General features: G+C 37.5%; 1 protein-coding gene and 1 pseudogene across 3 annotated transcripts; both read right to left on the reverse strand.

Annotated features, from left to right (window-relative positions):
- Window positions 1-213: 213 nt before the first annotated feature.
- Window positions 214-21,067, reverse strand: LOC147536499 (Cleavage and polyadenylation specificity factor (CPSF) A subunit protein). 3 transcript variants are annotated; one of them, XR_015226024.1, is made up of 15 exons: window positions 20,461-20,946; window positions 19,149-19,283; window positions 18,934-19,013; window positions 18,758-18,841; window positions 10,733-10,820; window positions 10,412-10,578; window positions 8,071-10,177; window positions 7,226-7,536; window positions 6,387-6,691; window positions 6,121-6,276; window positions 5,739-5,880; window positions 4,099-4,175; window positions 3,123-3,262; window positions 1,396-1,504; window positions 214-775 (listed from the first exon to the last, which is right to left on the reverse strand). XR_015226024.1 is itself a non-coding variant. In XM_086643547.1 (15 exons), exons 1-15 carry the CDS (start codon window positions 20,638-20,640, stop codon window positions 575-577), a joined length of 4,290 nt encoding a protein of 1,429 aa, XP_086499673.1. In that variant the 5' UTR covers window positions 20,641-21,067; the 3' UTR covers window positions 214-574. The 3 variants fall into 3 exon arrangements, 2 of the variants coding, with proteins under 2 accessions (XP_086499673.1, XP_086499674.1); XM_086643547.1 differs by having other exon boundaries at window positions 6,379-6,691; window positions 20,461-21,067; XM_086643548.1 differs by having other exon boundaries at window positions 6,379-6,691; window positions 10,313-10,578; window positions 20,461-20,943.
- A 1,954-nt stretch (window positions 21,068-23,021) lies between these two features.
- Window positions 23,022-23,990, reverse strand: LOC147536500 (L10-interacting MYB domain-containing protein-like; annotated as a pseudogene).
- Window positions 23,991-25,954: the final 1,964 nt, after the last annotated feature.

The raw sequence follows: 25,954 nt of genomic DNA on the forward strand, positions 1-25,954 counted from the left end.
TGATGGTAGTTGTGGTTATAAACTCAGGCGTCCGTTAATGGAGGGTGCGGACCTTTTGCATAAGAAAAATTGAAAGATGCCAAGTGATGGAACTGTTAGCTTAACGGGCCAAACAGTCCATTAGTCAAATTAGGAAGTAAACTTGACAATGTTCATGAATTAGAGGACTTCAGAGGGAAATACTCTTAACATATTTAATAATTAGTCCAAATATGAAAAGATCTTCTCTATTTTCATAAAAGAAAACAAAACCCAAAACTACAGAGATCATAGAGAGATTATATCAACCCACAACACTTATAATTGGAAAATCCAGGTTCATACTTTCACATTGTTTCTGTACATTATCATTATAGTAAACACTCATCGATCATGATTGATATTATTACTTCACTACCATGGGAACCACCAATCACCAGTGTCTGAATCGAAGACCAATTCCTAGGAGCAGCTTATTTGGGCAAAACTTTAGGCTCGTTGAAATCAAGCTCTACAAACTTACGAGACGAATCCATCTTCATTCTGGAGGGTTGGGGTTATTGCTTCAAAGAAAACACGGATAGAGAAATCAAGCTTAGCTTAGGGCGTGATGAACTCGTTCAAGCAATTGAAGAACCTTGTTAACAGGGATAGATTCTTGAGTAGATGGCATTGAACTTGATGTTCTTGTTTCTGACAAAGCAAGTGGAACTGAAAGAACAGCTTCTTGCTGCATACTTGTAAGCTCCAAGAACTGACCTAACATGTCCCCGTCAAGCATCTGACTTACTCCAGCCTGCGTAGGAACATACGATTAGAAAGTTTCGGCTTAAAAGTTAAAGAGTATATTTGAAACTATCGAAAATGGGTTCATATAGCGTCAATTTACTCGTAAAGACCTACTTCTGAATAAATCACAATTTTCTGAAAAATGGAACAAAAATGAGAACATCCTTCACAAGATCAACCATGTGTTTCAATTTCATGTGAGAACCACATACACAAGCCCAGGTGACCGCCGATTTCTTTGGATACGGGTAGTTGTCGGATTTTTATTTCGAATTTCCTGATCCAACGGCTGAATTTAAATTAGCCAACACGGTTATATACTTTTAACTAAAATATAACCTCCTTAAACTTACTCCCGCTACTTCATTCCCATAATTTTCTCCAAAACTACCGCTACGGCATCACAATCGTATCCCACCTTCTCTCTTCCCTTAAATAACTCTCTCAACCTTTGTCCCTCAAATATCTAGTGCCTCCTAACAAACCCTCCACTTAAATCAGGTTTATCTCTTCTTCTCAATCTAATTTCTATTTTGGTTTTGCAGTTTTTTAAGAAGATTTGGAAGAATTTTCATAAAGTAATCTGATTCGACCATGCCTTCTGCAGTCATAAAACAGGTCACATACCGGTGATCCACGCCCACGGAACTCTTTATGATCATTTCCTAAGATAGGAGCAGTCAGAGGATGAATCGCGAGTCTAGCTTGCACTGCTTGAAGGAGCTCATATTCTTCCCTACAAATTCATAAGAGTAACCACCAATTATGTCTTTTCACATAAATCCTTTGCATACCAAATAGAAAAAAGAAGGGAATAAAATTACATAAAGGTATATGGACACAAGAAATTTAGTGGGACTGCTATAGCAGAATCTTTCCATATCAGCCTACTTCGATATAGCAGAGAACAGTCCATAGGTATAGCAGTTTTGATGTTTCATCCACTATCAATAAAGGTCAATACAACGACAGCAAAACCCTAAACAAGCTTTGATCGTGAACGAGAGAAGACAAGAGCACTAGTTGCAGTTTTTTCCACCACTGAAACCAAGCTGAATTATTAGGATTCTAAATGAATTGCTTAATAATGATAACCAGCAGCATGAGAGGAATGGCAGGCATATATGTTTTTAGTTTCTAGTAAGAAACAAAAGCAAGAACCAGAAATCAGTTCAAAGGTACCAGTAACTTTGTGTTCCTAAAACTTGACTAGTGGTGGGAATCTCCGCCGGAGGGTATCGGGCTTTAACTTCATAGGTTAGGTCATCTTAGGTTGGTGAGCGCCAGTTTAGACGGGAGGTCACATTCAAAGGAGTCTTTGGTCCATTTCCCGTCCGAGCCCGCCAATGTCAACGGGCCCGTCGGGTATCGGAGGGTCTAGGTCCAGGCTTGAAAGAGGAGAGTTCAACCACTGCTCCTACCAAGAAGATAAAGTGCAGCGGCACTCATGCAGCAGCTCAATCCAGCCCATAGAACCATGTTCATTAAAACTTAGAAACCTAAATCAAAATGTTTATTAATTAACCTTCACTCAAAAGCTTGTAACTAAAATCGCAAAATTTGCATGAAATTCACATTGATTGGGTATTTTATTTGGTTCAGCAACAATGGACGGCAAATCTTAAACTCAAGTAATTTTCTTGAAGAGTTAAACACGAAAGAAAATTTTAGAGAGAGAAACCAGACAGAATGAGAATTAGGTTAGCCGTTTAGGTTAAAGTGAAAGGGGGGATTTAGCTTTAGGGTTAGGAGATATTTATATAGGAGTTGGGTTGGGTTGCGGTATAAGGCAAACAGGTTGGTACTTGCTTCCTTAGAATCGAAAGGATATTACTCCAAACACCGTCGCGGTCCTGATTTCTTGAGTTGAAACGAAGGAAAAGACTTTTGAGAACCCTTTGCTAGAAAATGACTTCACTATAACTTAATTTCAGAAAGATGTAGACTGCCTTACAAACTAGAGAGCTTCCCTACTTATAAAATTCCAGATACAACCCTTCCACTTCTCTAGACAGCAACTAGACAACTCACATTCTTTTAATAACTTGACTACTAACTAGACTGTTTCAAACACTAGAGAATTTCTACCATATTCTAGAATCATTTGCATCAGGTACTGGTCGGTTAACCTTACCGGCCATATTGGTCGGGTATCGGTCAGTTACTCGGCACAATTATTTGCCCGAGTCTGGACTGTGTTTCCATCAAGCCGGTCGGGTTCTAACCGATAAGGCCATTGGGTGTCCATGAGCTCTATTTGTCTCGGATGAACAGGTTGGGTTGCGGGGGTTTTCCCCACCACTAAACTTGACTATATAGAGAAAATGCTTGAAGAATAGGATACAAGGCCTTACCTGGAGAGAGGAATGAAAACCATTACACTTCCTAACATTGTACTCGCCACAAAACTGCTCTGTGACGATCCTAGGATATTATCAGCACCATTGCAACCTTTCAGCACAGTATCAGCTGGAAACCTATATGAATATGACCCCTGAAAAAGTGAAGGAAGATGGGGGTGCGGGGGAATGATGACTTGTTCAAGAAGCTTCAAACTTAACAGAAACACGTGTAAATGAAAAACGAGAAGGAAGATTGAATTACGAAGCCATTTTAATATTATAATTACAAATGTTCATGGATGTAAGAATAAAACAGGTCACTATCAGTTCCTCTCTGCTGTGACCAACATTTGAAGAACAATGATACAAAGAAATATTCGATTGTGAAACGGAATATAGACACAACTAGAAGGGGGAAATTTTATTCATCTTCTAAATCGTAGACTCCACAAGAATCTTTTACCTGATTTTGAAAATAGAGATGAAGGTATGCGAATACAAATTTAGGAAGAAAAAAAAATATTTAATAAATCATATACTTGACATGCTTCAGGTTCGATGAGCTAGGAATAACACAACAAGTTTCTATCATTCATGAAAGGGGCTACAACGAAGAGAAACTACTTCTTATACCTAAGTATGATTCTGGAATGGTAACTCTCTTGCTATTCGAAATGAAACAGAAAGTAACTAAAAATAGATATGAAGGAAATGTTATTATCTTAAAACATTTATTAAATAGAAGTTGTATTAAAATAAAATCTAACAGAGTTGAGTTTTAACAACTGTAAAATTGACACGCAAGAAGTAGACATATCTGCTTAGCTTTTCCTCAGAAGAGTAAACATCATATTAGTTTAGTTAAACAACTACTTAGCAGGGAATTAGATATTACTTCTCTTAGTTTCAACATAGTAAAACCAAATTCAACCCCAAGGCAAACTAACAAAAATAACCATAGTATCTCCATAAGCCAAGAAAGAATTACCTTCCTGATGCTCATGGCTGTCTCGCCCAAGTAATAAGAACAATTAAGTACCAAGTTACGTTCGGGGCTTGCATTGTCTGGGACAGAAAACAGTAACCATTATAAAAGGGAAAGACAAGGGAGCATTTCAGTACCAGCCAAACATAATCAATAGGCCAAATGATGATATCACGAACACAGTATGAAAACACCAGAAAAAAAATACTTCAAAAGTAAAAGAGAAAACTCCTTCAGAATCAGATCAGGGACACGTAACTCAAATGAATGAACTTGGCTACTAAAGTGCAAACAAGGAAAAGGCAGTGACAAGATTAATGCAGCAGCATAATTAAATGGGGAAGACTGGTAATTAAGGCGCTCGTACACAAGAAGCTAGGCAGCAACAGCAGCTACAGTAAACTTTTTCAACTTGCAATAAGCCCACTTGAAGGACTATGGGAATCTTTACCTGATCCTCATTCATTACCTACTTCCTTCTGGACGCAGGAGAAATTTACAGCAATGGTCAAAGATAAACAATTCGAGAAATTTTCCAGCAGATACATTAGCATTTTGGAGTAGGTATATTCTGTGGATTTTAAAACCTCTGTTGTGGAGCCCACTGTGTCAATTTGACTTGATTATTACATGAAGTTGAGCTCTGAAACTATAGATAAGCTTTTCCAGGATAATCAATAATTTATCACTCAGAAATCAGTAAGTGGATCTGCAACTGCAAGTTCAGATTATGCATCTCTCATTTCCTAATAAGTTTAAGAGTTTAGAGTTCTACCTCTCTTCTTCTCTCATCCTTCATCACACAATATGACCTCTTAATTCACTAATAACATGAAACTTCGACCAGCATGAACTATCAGAAAAACACAAGAACCTACAAAATACTATCTATCTTTCCTACATTATTCATCCCCATAAGCTGGCATCTATAGCTTTACAATTACAACCTAAACAATGGAAGTACAATGCACCAAGCAACTAAATAAAAATACTCCCGTAGACTTACCAATTGAAATAGCAATTCCTGGTCTTGACAAACAACTACAGAGTTACAGCGGAATCAGTTCCTCACTTATTCATCTTCTGTGCTGTGATTTATAGGGTGTGGGAAAATTTCATTTCAAGCATAGGTACTGTGTGGGTCTTCCCAAATTCTATTTCAGACCTAATCCTTGCCTGGAATGGCATGAAGCACAACTCTCATCAGAAGTTCATTCTTAACCCGATCCCTAAGGCAATCATCTGGGCAGTCTGGAAGAGCAGAAATGAGGTCATTTTTCAGAGACAAATTCTCCTCGCCGGACAAGATTTTCTTCCCAGCTAAATGTCTCATTTACCACTGGTATAGAAATCTGGGCTGGGCTAAGACCATCTCTTTTGTTAGCATGGTTGAGACTTGGGAGGCCTTTATTTTTCTTTGTAATTTTGTTTTTTGTTTGTTTCTTTTAGCCTTTTAGGCTGTGTACATTCTCCTTTCCCCTTTCAATTCAATCAAATTTAAAAAAAAAAACTACAGAATTACAGTAATCCGCTAAGATATCCCATAACATTGGCATTGAGTGCTTCAATTAGAGATAACCATATATAAAATGTAAACAAGGGTTAGTTTTCCTCAATTAATATATACATAACGGTTAATTCACCTTCGACATATTTTGGCGATGACAGGACAGTAATGGTTCCCCTGCGATCTGAGACAAAGGCAGTGTCCATGTCCTTAAGAGTACAGTCAGCAACTAACCGTTGTACTGGATCACTGCGATGAAGAACCATACCCTGACCATCCTGAAACATTAAGAAAAGAAACGGAAAGTAACTAGAAGTATAAAACAGAAATTAGAAAGCATAATGACCTAGTTTTCCACAATGACATAATAAAAAATATTGAGGGGCGATCTTGTTCTCTACAAGGAAGCCAAAAGAAACACGTGAAACAGTTCTACAGTCAATATCTATGACTGAAGACTACTCTGAATTTGGAAAGATAATTGACCTTTTATGACGTCAGAATTTTTCAGATTGTACCTCGTAAGTGTGGTAGAAAAGAACTCCATCACGGCAGTCACCAACGCAAATTTGCCTAAATTGTGTGGCCAACGACGTTATTGTAAAGCGTGTCCTCGTCACACAATATTTTCTAACCCGTTGAGGATTCTCATTCAGAAAACCGTACAAGTATAGCTGAAGTCAACCACATGAAATGTGCATGAGAAATGCTTACACCAAATCGAAACAAGATTCAACCTTGCATTTTATTGACAAATATGGCTGATAGCAACTTACGATATTACCAGCAGATGCTAAGAAGTAGCGGTCGAGCAATGGACATACAGCATGTACTATTCCGTGTAATGTAATTTGATAAGCAAGTCTGAAATGCCATGCTTCAGCTTCTTCAAGTTTAACTCCATCACAATTATTGTCCTCGGGACTGCTGCAAAGACTACTAGTTGAAAGCTGCTCTGTAGCATAACCAACAATTTCACGGAGTGGTGAAGTAATCTGAGAGGAAGGAGCCATCCGGGAAGAAACTAATGAACTACTGTCTGAGATCTGTATGTGTTCAAGGCAGAGGACAAGTACACGCCCCCTCGCACTGTTGGTCAAACAAACAATTACATTAAGAATCTTAGGTAAAATTCATTTTCAGCAAGATTTCATTTTCAGGTATGTGAGAACATACGCATTTTACGGTCATTCAACCTCTGTAACGAACTCATAGGACGACCCAGGTAAAAGAACTGTAAACATCAAAGAATACGATAAAAGAATATCCCAACATTGAAGTACTACGAGAAACCAAATATCAAAACCTGAAGAAGTCAAAATCGAAGTACCACAGGTTGACCAAGTACAACTATACCAATGCAGTATGTATATATACATTTATTATTTTTAAGTAGCTTTGAAAATTTTAATCTGAACGACACGAGAACTTAACTCAACCAAAATATTTGGTAGCAAAATAGGATTTTGAGTTCAAACTTCCATATTCCATGTGAACAACTAATGGTCAAAAGTAATACAGGAGCCAGGTGAAGGGTTTTAGGCAATATTTTCATTTTTTTTCCCCTCGAAAGGAACTTGTAAGACAATATTGAATGCATTAAGATGAGGTAACAGAGTTTACCTTTCAGCTTCACCACTGGGCATGACAGCTCGACCCGGTGACTGACTGGTGCCAACGACCAAGACTTGCTCATTTCCAACCTTTACCAACTGCATTGACTTTCCTGTTTCTCCAGGTTCAAGCTTATATGATGAAAGCAATGAACCAGAAAGGGGATCTACACAGCAAATATCTGATGAACTCGGGTAACTACTTAAGTCAGTTCTCATAACAAGTAACAATTTGCTGTCACTGTGATATAGAACCTTCCGGGGAGTGCCTCCAAGAAAAAACTTTTGCACATTCAACCTCTTAGTATGGACCATTTCCACCTTCAAAAAAAATTGAGGTCGATAAGAGAACTTGGAAAGGCCAATTAATTAAATATTATAATCAAGTGCAGGGACTATTAGAACTAAACCATTAATCAGCTCATCCCATTGTGTTGACCAAGTATACCTTTTACAGTTGTCCCAAAATGGTTGTCCACTTCACGAATTTGAGTTTAGATTGTCTATAATGTGTAATTAATTTGACTCCTTTTTGTATGTTATATATTACCCCTTATCATTGACTTTTAATTTTACATACATGTTATGCTAGTCAGCTGCTAACTGATATAATTAACAACAGTAATGGCAGGCATGATTAAAATTGCAGTGCAACAATAATGTCTCCTAAATAGAGTCGGATTTTCTATCAAGTACTGAGAAAATTAGACAAAGAGAGCATCTGTTAAAGGAGAGTTAAGCAAATGGTCTAGATGGAAGCATGCAGTGCACTATATATTATTTGCTAAGAACATAATAAATAATGTTTTACAAAAGAAAAGGTGAGAGAAAGGAGAAAAATAACCAGGTAGTTACCAAATGCAAGCTGTTCTCTGCGACAAACAAAATTCCCTTAGGGCAGTCAACAGAACATACAGGGGTCACATGCGTTGCAGATTGAAACGAGATAGACGTATAGGATAGACTGTGCCTTGCAGTTTGCAGAAGCCACGGCCTATCACTAAGAGCAATTACGTCAGAATCAAGGGAATCACACAATGGAACAAGAAAAACAGGAGTTACGCCAATGCGTCTCATAGCAATTAGCTGTAAATGAACAGGACCACTTTTCTCTGCCATCTCTGGATAATTAATTGTGATATGCTGCTGACAAGCAGAAACTGAAGGGTATAAGGATGCAACCTTATTTGAGATATAAGAACTCATATATGGAGCCTGGTTGGGTAACTCTGATGGATAGACTGTAGACACGGGATGCCATTCAAATCGAAGGAGCATACCATTTCTCAATCCTGTAAGTATATAAAATCGATCGACTAATACAAGTCTCACGTCTTGAGGGATGCAACCACTGACAGCAGCTCCTGAAGAGTTGATCAACGAAATGATCCCACAAGCAATAAATTTTAAGCCTTCTTCAGGCACAAATGAGAGAATTTCCACGGAAGGTTTATGTGTACCAATAGCAAAAGTGTTACCAATCTCAACTCCAATGGGAAGAGAAGCCCGAGGTGTATTATCTGGTAAATTAATGATAGAGGTTGGCGACTTGTGTTTAAAACTCCTTTGCGGTATAGATATGCAAGAGATTTCGCTTTGTAGTCTCACATGGTGCATCTCGTAGATTTCATAATGATAAGCTGACAATGATCTGACTCCCAGAATAAATAGGAAACAAGGATTAGATGTAGCTATAACTATCATATTATGCCCAACTGCCCCCAAGCTGATATTCACATCTGGGACCCAAGAAGTACATATTGGAGCAGATAAAGGTATACCTTCTGGATGAGCAACTGTGGTGGGTAAACATAGTCTAACTGCAGTCATGTGTATCTGGACGACCAATCCGTCACAAACCAGGCCACAAGCCAAAGTGCTTGCATCAGAATGGAAACCAACTGCATCAGTCACATCACTAAAGCTTAAACCAACTGACAGTACCCTGGTCTCTTCAACAAATGACAACACGAGAAAGGAATGAAAAGGATCCAATATTTTCATCCGCAGAGTCCATGTACCAGTTATGCCATGATAGATAGGCGCAGTTTTCAAGAGCTTTTCCACAGTAATACCACTATGTATAATCCTTAATGATCCCTCGGGAGACACTCCAGAACAAGCAAAAATTTGATCTTGTTTTTCGTCGTGGCAGTCCACAATCGACATGTCTAAGATTGGTGCAATATTTTGAATGAGACTCCTATAACACAGCCTTCCTTTGTCGAACTCAAGGACCATACCATCTCCCATCTCTACAAGTGCAGCAATCAAGCCACCTCTTACCCAAGAAAGAGTCTTGCACGGCAGACATTTATAAAGACATTCGGATAAGTTCATCATAATACCATCACGATGAGAGGAGATTTCTAGCATAACCAACTCCCCTGTATCCAGGCTAACAATCATAGTAGGATTTGATGTATTTCCAGGATCCCAACTGCATGAGCACATGAGTTTGGAAACTGACCTGGTGTTGCCACCTTCACTATCTATGCTCATAGGATCATCTTCTTTCATTGTTTCCCTTGAGTCTTTCAACTCAAGTAATGCAGATGCAACATCTGCGTCATCAAGTCCTTTACATGACTGTTCATCCTCAACTGTAGGCCGTGAAAGATTCAAAATTGTTCTGTAACCACGACGGGGATTGCACGGATCCCTAAGTAAAGCAGATGCAACATCTGTGTCATCAAGTCCTTTACATGACTGTTCATCCTCAACTGTGGGTCGTGAAAGACTCAAAATTGTTCTGTGAACTCGGCGGGGATTGCAAGGATCCCTAAGATCAATTAAAAGTGCATCACCAACCCTAAATAAAATCGCAAACCCATAAACGTAAGGAACCTCAATAATATTTAGCGCCAAGGGTCCAGCTTCAATATACTGAGAAATGATATTAACAGTGTGTTCTCCAACGTCCCACTCCAATAGCATAAGATCATTCAAGACAGCCCCCATCCTGCAGTAGTATAATCTCAGATTATCAAATGTGTGTGTGTGTGTGTGTGTGTGTGCATGTGTGTGTGTGTCGGTGTGTGTATTATATGTCAAGATTCAAAAGATTCTTTTATTGGGGGCAGTTACCCTGACATACATCTAAAAGTAGGAAGATTCTGTCTCCGCTGTTGGTAGATCGGAAACAGCAAACTCAGACTTGTAGCTTAAAGAAACTAACAACCTCGTACATTCGTACCTGTTCAGAACAATTGCAAGTATAGCTTTGCTTTTATCCTTACTTAATCGGTGAACATCCTTTGAAATGAAGCACATGCTCCAAATTGTGCCATAAATCCCAGTTCTCTGTACATCCTGGGTAATACTGTCGCTCTCCCCTTCTCTTTCTGGTGGATAGAATATTCTCTGAATCATGACATATAAAAGATGAAAAAGACAAGAAAATATTTAGCAAACCACTACCATGTCATAGTAGGCTCAAAATCATTTTTCTCTTGTATTAAAGATAGAAAACACACATACTGTAAAGAAATGTGTTTTAAATGAAACATAACTCAACCTTGTCAACGATGTTGCTCCCAGCTGACATAGAAACAGAAAGCAAAGCCACCCGTTCTTCATAGGCACTAACAGCAACAAAACAGCCACTGCAAGGTCCAAAAAGTTAGAAATATCTACAAATTTTCACTTGACAAAAAAAGAGAAGAATTAAAAATATATGTTAATATGTGTGAAATTAAGTAAATAAAAAGAAACAAATAAAGAGATAGGTAAGACGGAGAATCAACAACAACAACACATCCATCATACAGAGAAAATTTCCATGCAACGAGGATGCACTTTTTTCTTAATGTGAAAGTTTTAACCAGGGTGTTCAATTCCCAAGACAAATACTATAAGCTTCTTAAAGTCAGGTCGACTAGTGAACTCTGATGTTGAACTCCAAACAAGGACTGGGCCTAGGCCCAACTAGTTTCAGTCTATAATGTCAAAGGCAGGCCTTTTGAAGTCCTCCCTTCTAAAAGGACCGCATGTTATATTGAGTCAGGTCTTTATGATTTAGCGCTGACTGGCGCATAAGAGAAACTGTCACTCGAAAAAATGTAATCTATAAATGCTAAGATATGATTTACATGTCGTTTAATATAGTATTTGTCACAATGTATCCAAAAGATAGGTATATACTATAGAAGAGTATAAAAGAGAGCGATCACTCTAATATCGTAAGTTCTAAGAATGGAAGAGAATATTCACTCTACATCCTCGCTCCACCACCCGACCCCTGATTTCAGATTTCCTGCCAAGCCACACCTTTTGCCCCCAACATAGATTTAGCTTCAGAGTGACTATTCTCTTATGTTATGTTCTCATCACACTCAGCTTTCACTAAATTGTACTTGCCCGTTTGGTATGCGTGAAATCATATGGGAAATTGATTTCCCCGCAAAAGTCGAATTTCCATTGGTTGGTTGAACCAAAATAGTGGTAAAATGGATTTCACATAGTAAAACCAATCTCCACTTAATAGAAAATATCTACCACCTTTCACATGTTAAAATCGGTATCCCGCTATCTCCCCATCTTTACACTCTCTTTCCTCGACGCATGCAACTTTCTTTGTGTCCCGCTCTGACTCTCTGCCTCCCTCTTATGATTCTAAATGAAAAAAGTTGTAGGTCCATCTAGTGAAGTCGCCATTAACGACTTGTTTCTCAAAAAATTAAGAGATCACATTTAGGGTCATGGATGATACTTTTTAGTGCCTTGGTTGGTAGTTAGGACGAAGATGCTTTAAACTCTCTCTCTCTCTCTCTCTCTCTCTCTCTCTCTCTTCCTTCATCAAAAAGCATTCAGAATTCTAACCCTTCCAATTCATGGTTGGAGTTACCATCATCGTTCTCCATCCAACAGTCACAACCACACAATCTAACCTTCAAGTTAGTCATCATCATCGTCGTCATCATCTTCACTTCAAATGGCAAGATTATTAACAAAACCTAGTCCGTAATTTCTAACTTTCTTCCTCCTTATCATCTGCCTCAGACTCAAGTGGCGTCAACAAGTATAAATGTATAATATCTTTCTCTTTCATCTCGCACATCTCTATCTCCATTAATCGAACCTAAAAAATAGCATGTATTTATCCAAATAAGTATATCTCCTTGTTACTCCAAAATCTCCATTACATCTAAAAAATGGGAAAGAATTTCCACAGGTGCACCCACCACCTGAAGAAGATAAAGGTTTTGTTTTCTCAAAGCTTGCGAACACATACATCTAAATTTCCCATAAGCCAACTTGGTTTTCTTTCTCAATGAGAAAAAGTTGATTTTCAAATCCAAATATTTTTCTCACGAAACAAACAGACCTTAGTTTATTTCAGGTTTAATTGTGTGCATGAAGTTTATTTGATACATTCAGATATCCTAGTTAAATTTTTTCTCTTTTTTCCAAGAATAAGCTTTAGTTGTTGCTTCCGCATATGAGTTAATTCACATCGATGTACCATTTTCAAAAAGGTAATTAGAAATTTATGAGATTTTAAGTAAACATGACGACAGAGAGTAATTTTGGTGACAATTATAACCAGAATTATAATTTTCTCAACATTCGAATAGAGACTCAACATTTTGGGTTATGTTTTTTATGAAAATTATAATGAATATATTGAAAATTATAATAGACTATACAGTAGGAAAAGTAGCAAAAACTGAAAGATAGGCAAGAGGGTTTGTTACATTTTTTTTTGAAACTTTTGAATTAATATTAGAAAAAGCGGAAAGTACAAAAGAATCGTGACGGAAAACAGTAAAAGGACCTGGGGAGGTAACCAGGAGCTGGAAACCTCCCCAAATACAAAGGAGCAAACACCCGATAGCCTTATCCCCCCCCCCCCCCCCCCTCCGCCGTCATAGGGAGGCGCAGCAAAACAAAGCACAACCACAGAGGTTCCTAACGAAACTGATAACCGAGGGGCTTATCCCACACCGACTCTGTTCGCCTTAAACACCACAAGAGAGGGGCTGCCACCCTCCCCACCTGCCCAAGAAAGCTCAGCATGTAGCAGAAGAAAGGCTGAGACATTATGCTTCAAAGGCCAATCCACCCAGGCTCGCGAACAATTCTTTTGATGCATCGAACTCAGAAAAGCAAGAGAACACTCAGGAATTTGACAGCACGGAACACAACTCCTTCGACACCCTTCTGACTGAAAATATCTTAGATGGACCTCCTAGTCCCCTGAAGTTCCCGCTTAGGAGGTTTAGAGACATGTAGACTTCACATCCCTCTTCCCTGAATTCACATTAGCAGTCTTCCTTTTCTTCATTGGATCATACATGTTCCATTCTAAGGCTTTCAGAGGTCTGAAACCCTTCGGAGCCCTTTTCTTCCTTACCATCAAGCTTGATCCCTTGTCTGCTTTTTGAAGGACAGCAGCAGAATCATTCTGAATGAGCTCCTCACCGCCATGAACTTTTACCGGAAACTCCTGGGTCTGAGTGTTCTCCAAAGGAGCTACCATAGCCAAAGGTTGGATTACTAGCGGTTTCTCTTCCTCTGAGTTTTTCCTTCGAATATTGGGACTGGACATGTTTTCCACTTGAACTACCGCAAGAACCTTCTCATTCTCCCTCCCTTCAGGTCCATAAAAACCCAAGTGGACGCCTGTGCTGATGATTTCGTCGTGTCCCCCCACCTGTCCCTCCTGCTGGGCTGCACTAAATTCCCTCTGCTTGGTCTCTAAGTTGGTGGTCTTCTCCACTGGGCTTTCGATATTACTCACCTGGTTCCCCAATACCTTAACTTTCTTAGGCCCATACGCCTTCTTGACCACCTTCCTTTTTCTTACGTACACCTGTTTATGCTTGGCCCATTCAGCTTGCTTTTTCAAATCCTTAACAGCTGTCATGATCTCTAGATTAGAGGGAACATGAGCTGTACTACTAGCAATCTGACCACCTGTCAACGTGTCCATACCTTCCTCACCAACTGTCACCTTACCTTTAGACAAAAGGTTGACAGAAGTAGTCCTCTTCTCTTTATTGCATAACACAGAAAAAGTTTTAGCCATTACTTGCCTAGTTTCGATTCCCGTGTTGTCTGTCAACCCAGACAACTTCCTGGTGCTTCTGTCTTCCTTAGACAGGATAGCATCACCTGCTGATGCCTTATCTTTTGATATGTCACGATCAAGTACTTCTCCAACAGCTACTGATGTGTTTGACTTCTCTACTGTTACATCCGTACCTAGTTCCTGGTTCAGATTTGACTTTTCAGCCAACAGACTATTACCGGAAATCATGTTCTTCTCCGATGAAGCTATCTTCCTTTCCTGGTTTTCCGGTGGTGATATTACCTGATCGTCATGCCTTTCTTCGGCTGCAACCTCTGTTTTGATCCATATGTTATAGGTTTCTCCATCAACTATCGTCATCTTTCTTTCCGCGATTGAGCCACGGGGTTTTACTTCAACTTGCACTGTAGCATGCCTTAGGTTAAGAAGTCTGGACGTTTCATAGTTGATTTCCACAATTTCCCCCAGGTCTTCCACTAAGCTAGCAAAGATTTTTTCATTCCATAGATGAAAAGGGATTCCAAACATCTTAACCTCCATGATTAAGGGTGTGATTATGACTGAGTTGCAGTTTGGTGTCCAATTCTTGATGAACACTTTTCTTCCTGTACTTTCTTCCTCCAGAAATTCGAGAGCCTGAAGGTTTCGTGTCGATTCCTTAGTCTTGACCAAAGCTACTCCCAACTTGATAGGTAGAACTGCTACTTCTTCTGAACCTATGATCCTTTTAACTGTTTGTGTCACCCCATTCCAGTGATCTGATGAAGTCTCCATAACCAAAATGACTGCTTCTTTTCAATCCATGTTATACATATCTGCATAACCCATGTTAGGGATTGAAATGGACAAAACGGTTTGAGAGGCGTATTTTCGTTCAGATGGTGGTTTGGGGATACCCCAAATACTCTCTTTGTGATGATTCCTGTAACTTCCCCCTGTTTGAGCTGGTTCTCCAAGAATATAGGCTTTTAGGTTTAATCGGTTGTTTTACTTTGCCGATGATGCTGTCTACCAAAGTTTCCGCCATTTTTACCCATCCTTCACCTTTCCTTCCGCTAGGTATACGAATGGCTTTTTTACTATTATAACCATCTCCCACTTTGTGTGCCCAAATATACTCACCTCTACAGTTTATCATGGTTTCCACAGCCACAAGTTTGTGCCATCTCTGTACCTACTCATCTTTCTTGCTTCTCTATTGTTGTTCCGATCTGAGGTAAGTTCCTTCAGAAACTTGCTTAAATGTGATAATCCTTCCTGGGGCAGATTAATAACCCATTCCCTGTGAAAACCAATCTCTGAGATGAAGTATCTTCCTCCTTTCAGTTTTCCTACACTCAGGTTTTTGTTTTCAACTTTAAGATGTAGTGTGTTCATATTCTCCCAGGAAAACTAGTCGGCAAACTTACCTGTGTCAGTCCTTCTCTCTCTTAGAACAGGGTTTATCTTATTGTTCCTAGAGGGTTTGTTACATCATCCAAGCATCCCAATTGACTATCATATCTAAGTACTATACATCCTTACATTCCTTAATGGCCTTGGACCAAGCAAAGATTGTCCCCTTAATATCTTTTATATCTACTTGACTATTTTTGTTTGCTTCCTTAAAGATCTTGTTGTTTCTATCCTTCCATGAATTCCATATTATGGCAGCCGAAATGATCTGCCAAATGGATTTCCTAGACTTCTTGACTTTTATCCCTGCCCATTGTTCCAGTGTGTCCTCAATAGATTTAGAAAAGCAACAATTGAGCTTGATGGACCTGAGGAAGTAAGCCCAAAGATCTGAAGCTACTTGGCAGTGGAGAAATATGTGGTTGATTGATTCTTCTGCTTGTTTGGATAATGCACATCTGTCCACTAGAATCATTCCTCTCTTCTTAAGTTGGTCTACTGTCTGAAGTCTTTGGAGGGTTGCCACCTACATGGTGAAGCTTATTCTCAGAAGAATAGGAATTTTCCATATCATCCTGATGGTTTTCGAGCTGGTCTTCTTTCGTAGACACCCTTCAGTAGTAATTTTTAACACTTAATATCTCTTCCTCTTTAATTTTCCATACTCTACAGTTGTTAATGTTTGAGGGGTGTATGGGATCAATAAGGTCTAGGAGATCTGTTACCCTTTGAATCTGCCACCATTAAGGTCCCTACGATATTGTATCTCCCAAGCTTCTTGAAGGGAGTTAATAAACTGAACCACTGTAGCCTTTTTGTTTGCTGCAATCAACTACAGGTCTGGAAAGGAATCTCTAAGGGTCCGTTTGATACGTATGAAAGTAATTGATGTGAAAACCATTTTTTTCTGATGGGAAAGAAAATTAAGTTTTTCTTATCTAAATTGAGTTTTAGTTGTTTGGTTGGGTTGTAAGAAAGATAGGGGAGCCTTTAAATTATTATACAAATTAGACTCTTCGGTTGCCCTAGCTTCATCTCTCCCAACATCAAGGCATATCAATTGAGAGATATCGACTGAGAGAGAAGGAATTAGATCAAGAACAACTAACGTCGTAGCTTCATCTCGCCCCAATACGAAATAGTCGATTGATGATGGTTCAAAAGAAACCTGGTTTAAGCTTTAACAAAACAACTAATTTGATCAAGAACCTTCTCTAATCATCATCTCGTAAAATCGATCGATTTGGTCATGGTTTTTCAAGATTTGGATTTTGAGAGAGATTTGAGAGAGAGAGTCTAAGAAGAATAGATTTGGTCATGATAGCTTCAACAACACAATTAGTTGTTCATGATAGCTTCAAGATATAAGTTTAGGTTTTTCAATTTGGGTTTAGCTTCAACAATACAATCGATTGTTCATGGTAGCTTCAAGATATGGGTTTAGGTTTTCCAATTTGTTATTAGCTTCAACAATACAATCAATTTGGTCTTCATACCCCAGTGCATGCGTTTAGCTTCTGTGCCGCTATCCCAAAGAAAGTTGCTCGTCTTTTTCTCCATTTCTTTCAAGGTCCCCATTGGAATCAAAAACAAATACATGAAATACAGAGGAAGGGCTTGTAATACTGATTTCAGCAGGGTTAGTTTTTCTCCACAAAATAATGTACTTCCGTTCCAAGATGCAAACTTCTTGTTGAGTTTTTCAGTTACAGGATCCCAGAGGTTCTTGGCTCTGTAATTCTCTCCCAAAGGAAGCCCCAATAGGAGGTTGGGAGCACTCCTATGAGACATCTGATATCCTCAGGCTGGGATCAGTTAGACATCCGATGTTAACCTTTAGACCCGATGCTAGCTCGTAGCAGATTAGAATATCTATAAGCTCCTTAGTTGATTCCTGATGTCGTCGATGAAGAACAAAGTGTCGTCTGCAAATTGTAAATGGTTAATGGCTTGACCCCTTTCACTTACTTTGAAACCCCTAATCCAATTTAGCTCCTCTGCCTTCTGTAAGCAGTAACTCAGTACTTACCCCACTGGCAATGACCATAGGGGATACCAGATCTCCTTGTCTGAGTCTTCGAGAGCTCTGGAAAACTGGAGGATCTACCATTTATTAGGATAGAGAATGCAGCAGATGAGATACATCCATAAATCCAGCTTCTCCGTCTGTAATCAAAACCCATTTTCTTCAAAAATTCGTACAAAATATCCAACTAACTTTCTCGTAAGCTTTTCCCAAATCAGCTTTGATCATAAGTCCTATCTTTAGATCTTTCTTTCTAGAACCTATCAGTTCATTAGCTATAAGGACACCATCCAAAATTTGTCGTCCTTCCACAAAAGCTCCTAGAAATGGTGAGACAATATCTTCTAAAACAAGGGCCAACCTCATGGCTAGAAGTTTTGTGACACTCTTATAAGGGCCACCTACTAGACTAATTGGTCTGAAGTCCGAGAAGTTGGAAGGTTTAATCTTCTTAGGAATGAGAACAATGTATGTCTGGTTAAGGGGCAAAATAAAATCAAGTAAATTTGTGGGCTAAAAATAAAGATGCCCCCTAAGTCAATCTTGATTGACTAAGTCTTTATTCCCCGTAGACTTTTTAGGATGCCCCAAAGCCACAACCTTTAAAGATGGCATATTAAGTCTGATTCTCCTTGATGATAAAACAAGAATGGAACATTAACACAGAACTAACAAACCAAATCGAATAGACTTCATCTAACTAGGTTTACATTCACATACCTGATGTTCACAAAGATGACAAGTGTCAACACTTGGTTGCCCAAGTGGTTCAAAGTGTTGACATAAACTCCAAAAACCTGGAGGTCATAGGTTTGATTCCAACGGGAGGTGGAATCCATGGTTATTGAACTTGGGTGATTAACGGTATAAAAAATACGTTTGTTGGGTTTTGGGCTTCTTTCATTTGTAGTTGGGCTTTAGGCCTCTTCCATTTGTTTGTAGTTTAATTTCGGCGGTTATTGTGTTTATCACATCTTGATGATGTATCAATGCCATGTAATGATTAACGTAGAACATAGTCCGTTTCAAAAAAAAGACGACAAGTGAAGCATATTTAGACATGATATAGGCCAAAAACTGCAACTTACAGGGAATCAACAGCTAACATTCGTCCTAATTGATGCCTCGAGTTTCCAGGATTTGAGAGTTGAATGTGTGACAAAGGAAAGAACCTGTGTAGAGCACATGAATAGAAAGTCAACTGAATTATTTGTTTCTACAAAAAAGTAAGAAATACAAGGTTTAGAAATGGAACTTGGAGAACCTGTGCATTTCATTGCAAAACATTAGGAAAGAGAGTTTTCCGGAATCAGAAAGAACAACCAGGAGGTCCTTTCCCAGTTTCTGATAAATAATAAGACGATGCAGGTAGATATTGTTAGCATAATGCGGAAAAATTGGTTTGTCTTACAAAGTTGTCCACCCTAAAATACGAAATTATGAAGACAGATTTTTTTTAGGAATTGATATTTAAAAAACCTGCTGGTTCAGTTCACAGAATTGTTCGCTCCAGCGTAGAATGGCAAGATCCTTTATGGTACCAAATACAGTTTGTTCACAAACAGACTGCACAACCCCATCATCACCGACTACCACCAACTCTAAGGAAGTTTCCTGAAAGAAAGTGATAACCATCAAAACCCAGGTGTATCTTGCTCCATGCATTGTAGGTACTGTTCATTTAGTAAAGATAATTCATTCACATTTGAAGAAGGAAACTGTTTCTAACCATTATCCTGATCTGGAAGCATATATTATTGTGGCTTAGTTTGTCAGTTTTTACCAGGTATTTAGTCTCCAAAGAGTTCATCACAAAGGTAGAAGTAGGGGAATTTCCTAAATCAGTGTTTGGAATTGAATTAGTCTCCATGGATGTTAATAACTTAATACCCCATTGTTAGGATCAAAAAAGATGACGAAAAACGAAGCAACACAAGGCCACTAATTGTTGAAAGGTCTAAAGAATGGAAAACAAAATCATAAGCAACACTTTCTTTTTTATTAAGTTCATAAAGATGATTCTGCAAACTGCCTTATACACCTCCTAGCCATTCGTCTCCAGAACCTTGGAAAAAGAACTGGTACCAGACGTCAACTGGAGACCCTATTTCCTATAACACACATCACATGTAATCATGAAAAAAAACTGGAATCTTAGGAAAGCATTGGAGATGGTACCTAAGCAAATAGTAATTGACATACCCAGACATAAAGTGACAAGAGTTTTGCCTTTTATCAAATAGCAAATTACTAAATTGCCTAACTGAAACTTTTTGTTAGATTAGGCCTCAGCTTAAAAATCTTGCGCATAAGAAACCTCTCGGTAATTCAATACAGGGCAAAATAGTATCTCAATAACAAGTAATATGACACTGGTATTTGCACATGATGGTGTTTCTACTGCATACTACCCATATGTCATCCGCACGCAAGGAAACAAAATTTGGTTTCGATGGAAATTTCTGTATGTCTGGAATTTCTACTGCATACTACCCATAGTGTAAAAACTTTACAAATCCATGAAAATGATATAAATACGATGCAATTGTATCTGTCAAGATATTTAAACCATAGTGAAGCATAAAAATCATGTATATAACGGATTAACATAAACTATTAGTTTGAGGGGACAATTAACAGTCACGTCTCACAGTAAATTCAAGGAATGAAATTTCGGTTTCGGTGGAAATTGCAGTGGATCCAATAGAAACGTCTCGGTCAGAAATCTAACAATTCTACAGAGATGAAAAGAAAAGAAAAAAAAATTGAAATTGAGAAGAAGGGGAAAAACCTTTCCGAAAACAACATCAAATGAAGAAGGAGAACGAAGATGTCCATGAACAGCTTGAAGAACTGAACTTCCTTTAAGTACGCATTTGGCTAGATAGTGAAGACCTTCGTCCGAATCTGATTGATCACAGTGATTAGTAGTAGTGGCAGCAGACGATGAATCCTCGTCTGCTCTCCCCATTTTGATTTCTTATTTCTGCAACTCAACTTCTGAAAGATTGAAATTCTAGGGTTTATTTCGATTGAAGAGATTTTGTGTACTGTGTTTGTTCGGAGTTGGTATTAAAGATATTCTTTCAGGTAGTAATTTCTAAGGGCTTCTCTGATGAACGAGACTAGACGAGGGTTTGTCAGGCGACTTCCGATATGGGGACTGCGAGGGTTACAATTAGGAGAATGAGTGTCAATTTGTATTTTTCAGTTTCTATCTCCTCTATTGTAACTTTATTTTCCCTTCTGCAAACTTATGAAATATAAATAATACGATGTTTACAGTTGTTTAAAAAAAATATTTAAACACGAGACATAAAATATTATTAACACCGTTAAAACACATGCCTGATAGGTTATGACTTTTGAGTCAGTTTTCGTTCACTTACTTTTGAGGTATGTAAGGAAAATTACGCAACTTTGTGCCCCTTTGGAATATATACCCAAAAATTTGGGTGTTCTATTCCAGATTCTTGTGTAGACTTTGTTTATTTAACTCTAAGTGGCCTTCTAATGTTAGGCCTCATTTGGACAAGCGGAAATTTTTGTTAGCAGCTTTTTTAAATAGCACTTAATCTTAAGTGCTTAAAAAACCTAAATGTGTTGTTTGGCAACCAACTGAAAAAGCGTTTTTCGACTAATAAAAATTACTTCCACGTGTTTGGTAAAAAGAAACTAAAACTGCTTTTATGTAAATACATGTTTAACATTTCTTAAAGATAAATTCATCTAATTATCAAATTTAACACATTATTATATAATTTAATGGATAAAAATACTGAAATATTCGAATGAAACATTAAAATAAAGTATATATAGAATAGAATTTAGAAACTTAATTAGTCGATGCCCAGTTTCCGATAGCTATATCATTTGCAATTGAATCGCGAACGAAATCCATTTGAACTTGATGTTGTTGATTAAATGATTGTGATTCTTCGTGTTCTTCTTCATGTTGTTCTACGTTATTATCACCATATTCAACTGTTTCAGTGTTATATTCTATTAGTAACCAATCTGTAGCCATCTCTTGGCGTATGAAGTTGTGTATCGCCATGCAAGCCACAACTATTAATACTTGTGTTGTGTACTGATATGACGGCATTGATTTAAGAATTGGAAATCGCGCCTTTAATACTCCGAAACATCTCTCTATGACACTGCGCAATGATGAGTGACGATGATTAAATAATTCTTTTCGGTCTCTAGCTTGACCGCTGCGTCGAAAATCAGGAAGATGGTAACGTACACCACGAAATGGAGCTAAATAACCATTCATATTCGGATATCCGGCATCAACCACGTAGTATTTACCTAAGATAAGATAAATTTATTATAACTTTGTGTAATTAAAAAAATTAGATAAACCAACACAAATAGAGAATTACCTGAAGGTGGATGTGGAAAATTCGTTGAAGGATTATTGATTGTTTCTAATAAAACCTTACAGTCATTAGATGTTCCTTCCCATCCAGCCATCACAAAAGTAAACTTCATGTCAAACGAACATACTGCCATCACATTTTGTGTGCATTGGCCTTTCCTCCCCCGAAAAGGTACTTGTTTGGCCAATGGAATATGTGCACTTATATGCGTTCCATCAATTGCACCAATGCAATCCTACAATCAAAAAATAATTTTAAAATTGAAATGATACAGATTAAATTATTTTACTTAATAATAACTAAATGATATTGTTACCTTGAAAAATGGCCAATATGTCGGATTATGACGAATATGAGTAGGGACTACGTCAAATGAAGGGGGCTTTATGATTGAAGTAGCAAATTCAGCAATGGCCTTTAAAACGGAATTGAAGTGGCGGCTAATAGTTTCTCCAGAGTGTTGAAAACGATCACACATCATTGAATTTCTTTCATTATGACCAATAGTAATAAAAAATATTGCCATTTGTTCCTCAACTGAAACATGCCTCGTATTTTTCAGAAGTCCACGTTCTCTGAATGTGTGGCATAATCGTATGAACACATGTTGATCCATCAGCAACAAATCACGACAAGGTTGAGGGTGCCCATGTAAAAGTTCCATAACATATGCATGTCCTCTTAAAACAGATTTTCTAATTGGATTCTTGATTATGTACTTTTGGCTATAATACTCGGTTACACTAGCATCTGTGAGAATTATAGCATCTTCTTCGTCGGAATCCATCGATATTGTAGATGACAAGAAAGTTCATTATAGAGTAATATAAATAACTTATAATGAAAAATTAAAATGAATATCTATGTCATGTCATACTTATACTAAAAGAAAACAAGTTATTTCACTGTTAGAAATTCTAAAGTAGCATATCTAAATTATACGAAACTAAACAAGAAATATTATCTTCTAACTACAATGTCGTCTTTGTAACCATTCAAATCGAACTTCAGGTGGAAGCGACATAAATACTTCTCTGACATCTTTGTCCATGAACATCTTTATGGCGGCAAAATATAATTCACTTCCAACTGGTACCACTTCTTTCATGTCGGTCAACGTCTCAATGCACTCTTTGGTTGTGTACATTTTATCTGTATTTCTTGTTCTATTCTCAACTGCCTCAACTAATCGTTCCACAGAGCTGCTGATCTTCGATGCTCAAGACAATCTTCGTCGTTTTTGACCTTGTAATGAGCGTCTAGTGCCACGTTGAGTTTCATTCGACTCCAAATTTACATCATCCTCTGATGATTGTTGTTGTGTTTCATTGAATTGTGCATCATTTGTTGATCGCGTTTCATAATTTTCAGGGTTTCTTTGGGTTTCTGCATCCAAATTTTGGAGAAACGATGGCATTTCACCAGAATTAGGAGTAAATATTACTTCACCAACAGCTGTTGTGCCCCCAAACAGATAATCAAGTTCTTTCTCATATTGAAGCCCTGACTCGCGAAATTCTGCAGCTTTTGGATATGTCTGTTGTAAAGACAAATATATATTAATTTAACATAAAAACTATTCATCATTGAATTTAATGTTAATGCAAGATTTTACCTTGATAAAATCATGCCAAAAATCATCTCCAGCAGAAATGGTACCAGCTATTGGATCCCAACCTGAGCCTGTGTTGTTAATCAACTTATGCCATAGTTTCCATTGTTCTTTTGTGGTATCCCAATGATTTTTCATCTTTTTTCTATCATACAATTTTTTTGTCTTTGTAAAAAATTTATCACAAAGATTTTGATAACCTTCTTTATTCAAGTGTGTCCCTGGTCTGTTACCCTTCTGTACTTGCTCTAAACATAAATTAACAAATACTTTATGGAGTTCAGGAGTCCAGTTTGCCCTAGTCTGAGTGTTCGTTCCCGCCATCTTCAGTAAATATATAATATTAGATAACTAATGAATATGTATATACATACATGATAAACATTGCATATGAACAGTATGTGGACCCATATAAATGAATAAAATATATTGACCCATATTATATCAAACGGCATATAAAATTTTTGAAACTATGTATACAAATAATGGAGTATAAAATTTTGCACACATACATGTAATATATATATATATATATATATCACTAGAATATGAATTGATATATTATTTCTTTATGTATATACATATAACCTAGAGAGAGTTATAGAAAAATATAACCTAGAGAGAGTTTAGGATTAAAAGAGTCTAGAGAGAGAAATTTTCAACTAATAAAAATAACCATTGATTTAAATTAATAAACAAGTGGAGATGAAACTGAAGGAGTTGAAGGAGATGTCCTTCGACCAAGGTGACAATGCGAACAAATTGTCGGATAGGACAATTGATGTGGAAGATCATCAAGTCCGATTGATTTAGGGATCGTAGAGTTGTAGCTAGAGACCAACTACGATCGTCGAATTACGAAGTAATTCGCGGCTAACTTCGATCGGATCCTACAACGGGTTACACATAAGAGTGACAAATTGATCTAGGATATGACTAGTGGGAGTGAGATATAATCATGGGAGTGTCCCATAAACATATCTCATAGGCCTAAAAAGGAATTAGGCAAAGATAGTACAAAAAGGCCAAAAACAGGGTTTTTGGGCCTAGACCGGTTCGGGTACTTCTAGGACTCGGATTGGGCTGAATTTTGGAGGGTTAGTTGCTGATATAATAAACATTATATCTGCCAATTTTCGTGGTGTTTGGGCACCTCCTCCTTAGGGAATTGAGAAAATAACAATAGTTGCTATTTGCGACTATTTCCCTAAATCTTATTCTAAAGGGTGTTTTAGGAAATCTAAAAGGAGGTGGATTCTTATTAGGGTTCTATATAAACACTCTTAGGGCAGAGAATAAGGTGTGGAATTTCTCTCTAAGCTTTCTTACTCTACCACATCAAGTAGAGAGGAGAAAGTGAGCTAATTCCCATTAACTATCAATCTAGTCAAAGAAGAAGGTGTTCTTCTTTTCCAACCACCATTGGTGTGCTAGCTATACAACAAGGTGGGAGATCAAATTGATTGCTCGTGTCCCAAGTAGAGGAGCTACACTTGAAGCTCTTGGTCTTCTTCAATCAATTCAACTAGTTCGAGGGAAAAGCGATTAAGGTAATCTACTATCTCCATTAGATTAATTACTAGTTTTACATGTGATCCTGGGAATACTAGTGTAGACATTAGATGTCATATTTCCGCTATAAACACTAGTAGAAGGGTGTAAATCCCTACAGTGGCGTCAGAGCCTCTTGCCATTAACTAGTTTTTGCTAAGAATCGAACTAATTCATATGCTTAATAGTTTGAAAATTGAGTTTATAAAAGTATTTTAAAAGATGTTTTTAAAAGAATTTTAAACTCATAATTTGATGGGATTCAATAAATTTTCAAATTGAGAATCGAATTGATGATTAAAAGTGTTTTAAAAGACTCAATTTCATTGAATTTCAAACTAATCCATGCTTGATTATGTTGATAGTTATATTTAAAAAGGTTTTAAACATAAAATTTGATTAATTATGAATTGGATTCAAAGATTTTTCAAATTGATTTCAAAATTGTTCTTTGAAAAATTTCAAAAACCTAGATTTTGATCCAAAATTGGTTTGATTAAGAGTTGTTTTTTAAATTTTGGAAACTTTTGAAAAACAAAGATTTGGAATTTTTAGAAGTGTTCTAAAAAGAGTAGTTTTTGAGTTTGGGAAACTCTCAAAACAAATTTGGAAAAATTTAAAAAGTTTCTAAAAGTTTTGAAAAATTTTAGAAGTGTTCTAAAAGGAATTTCAAAAATTTAAGAAAAGTTTTAAAATTGGAAAATAGCAACTTAAAGTTGCATAAGAAAAAAAACAAA

This window comes from Eschscholzia californica, unplaced genomic scaffold, assembly GCF_041429995.1.
Source record: "Eschscholzia californica isolate CP2 unplaced genomic scaffold, dmEscCali1.0.p SCAF_5, whole genome shotgun sequence".
NCBI classification, from domain to species: Eukaryota; Viridiplantae; Streptophyta; class Magnoliopsida; order Ranunculales; family Papaveraceae; genus Eschscholzia; species Eschscholzia californica.

Coding starts and splice junctions, on each gene's coding strand:
- LOC147536499 (XM_086643547.1), bottom strand. CDS start 20,640: ATGGGGAGAGCAGACGAGGATTCATCGTCTGCTGCCACTACTACTAAT. Junction 19,284..20,460: donor TTGATGTTGTTTTCGGAAAG/GTTTTTCCCCTT, acceptor ACTTTCTTTCAG/GAAACTTCCTTAGAGTTGGT. Junction 1,505..3,122: donor GTTTTCATTCCTCTCTCCAG/GTAAGGCCTTGT, acceptor ATGAATTTGTAG/GGAAGAATATGAGCTCCTTC.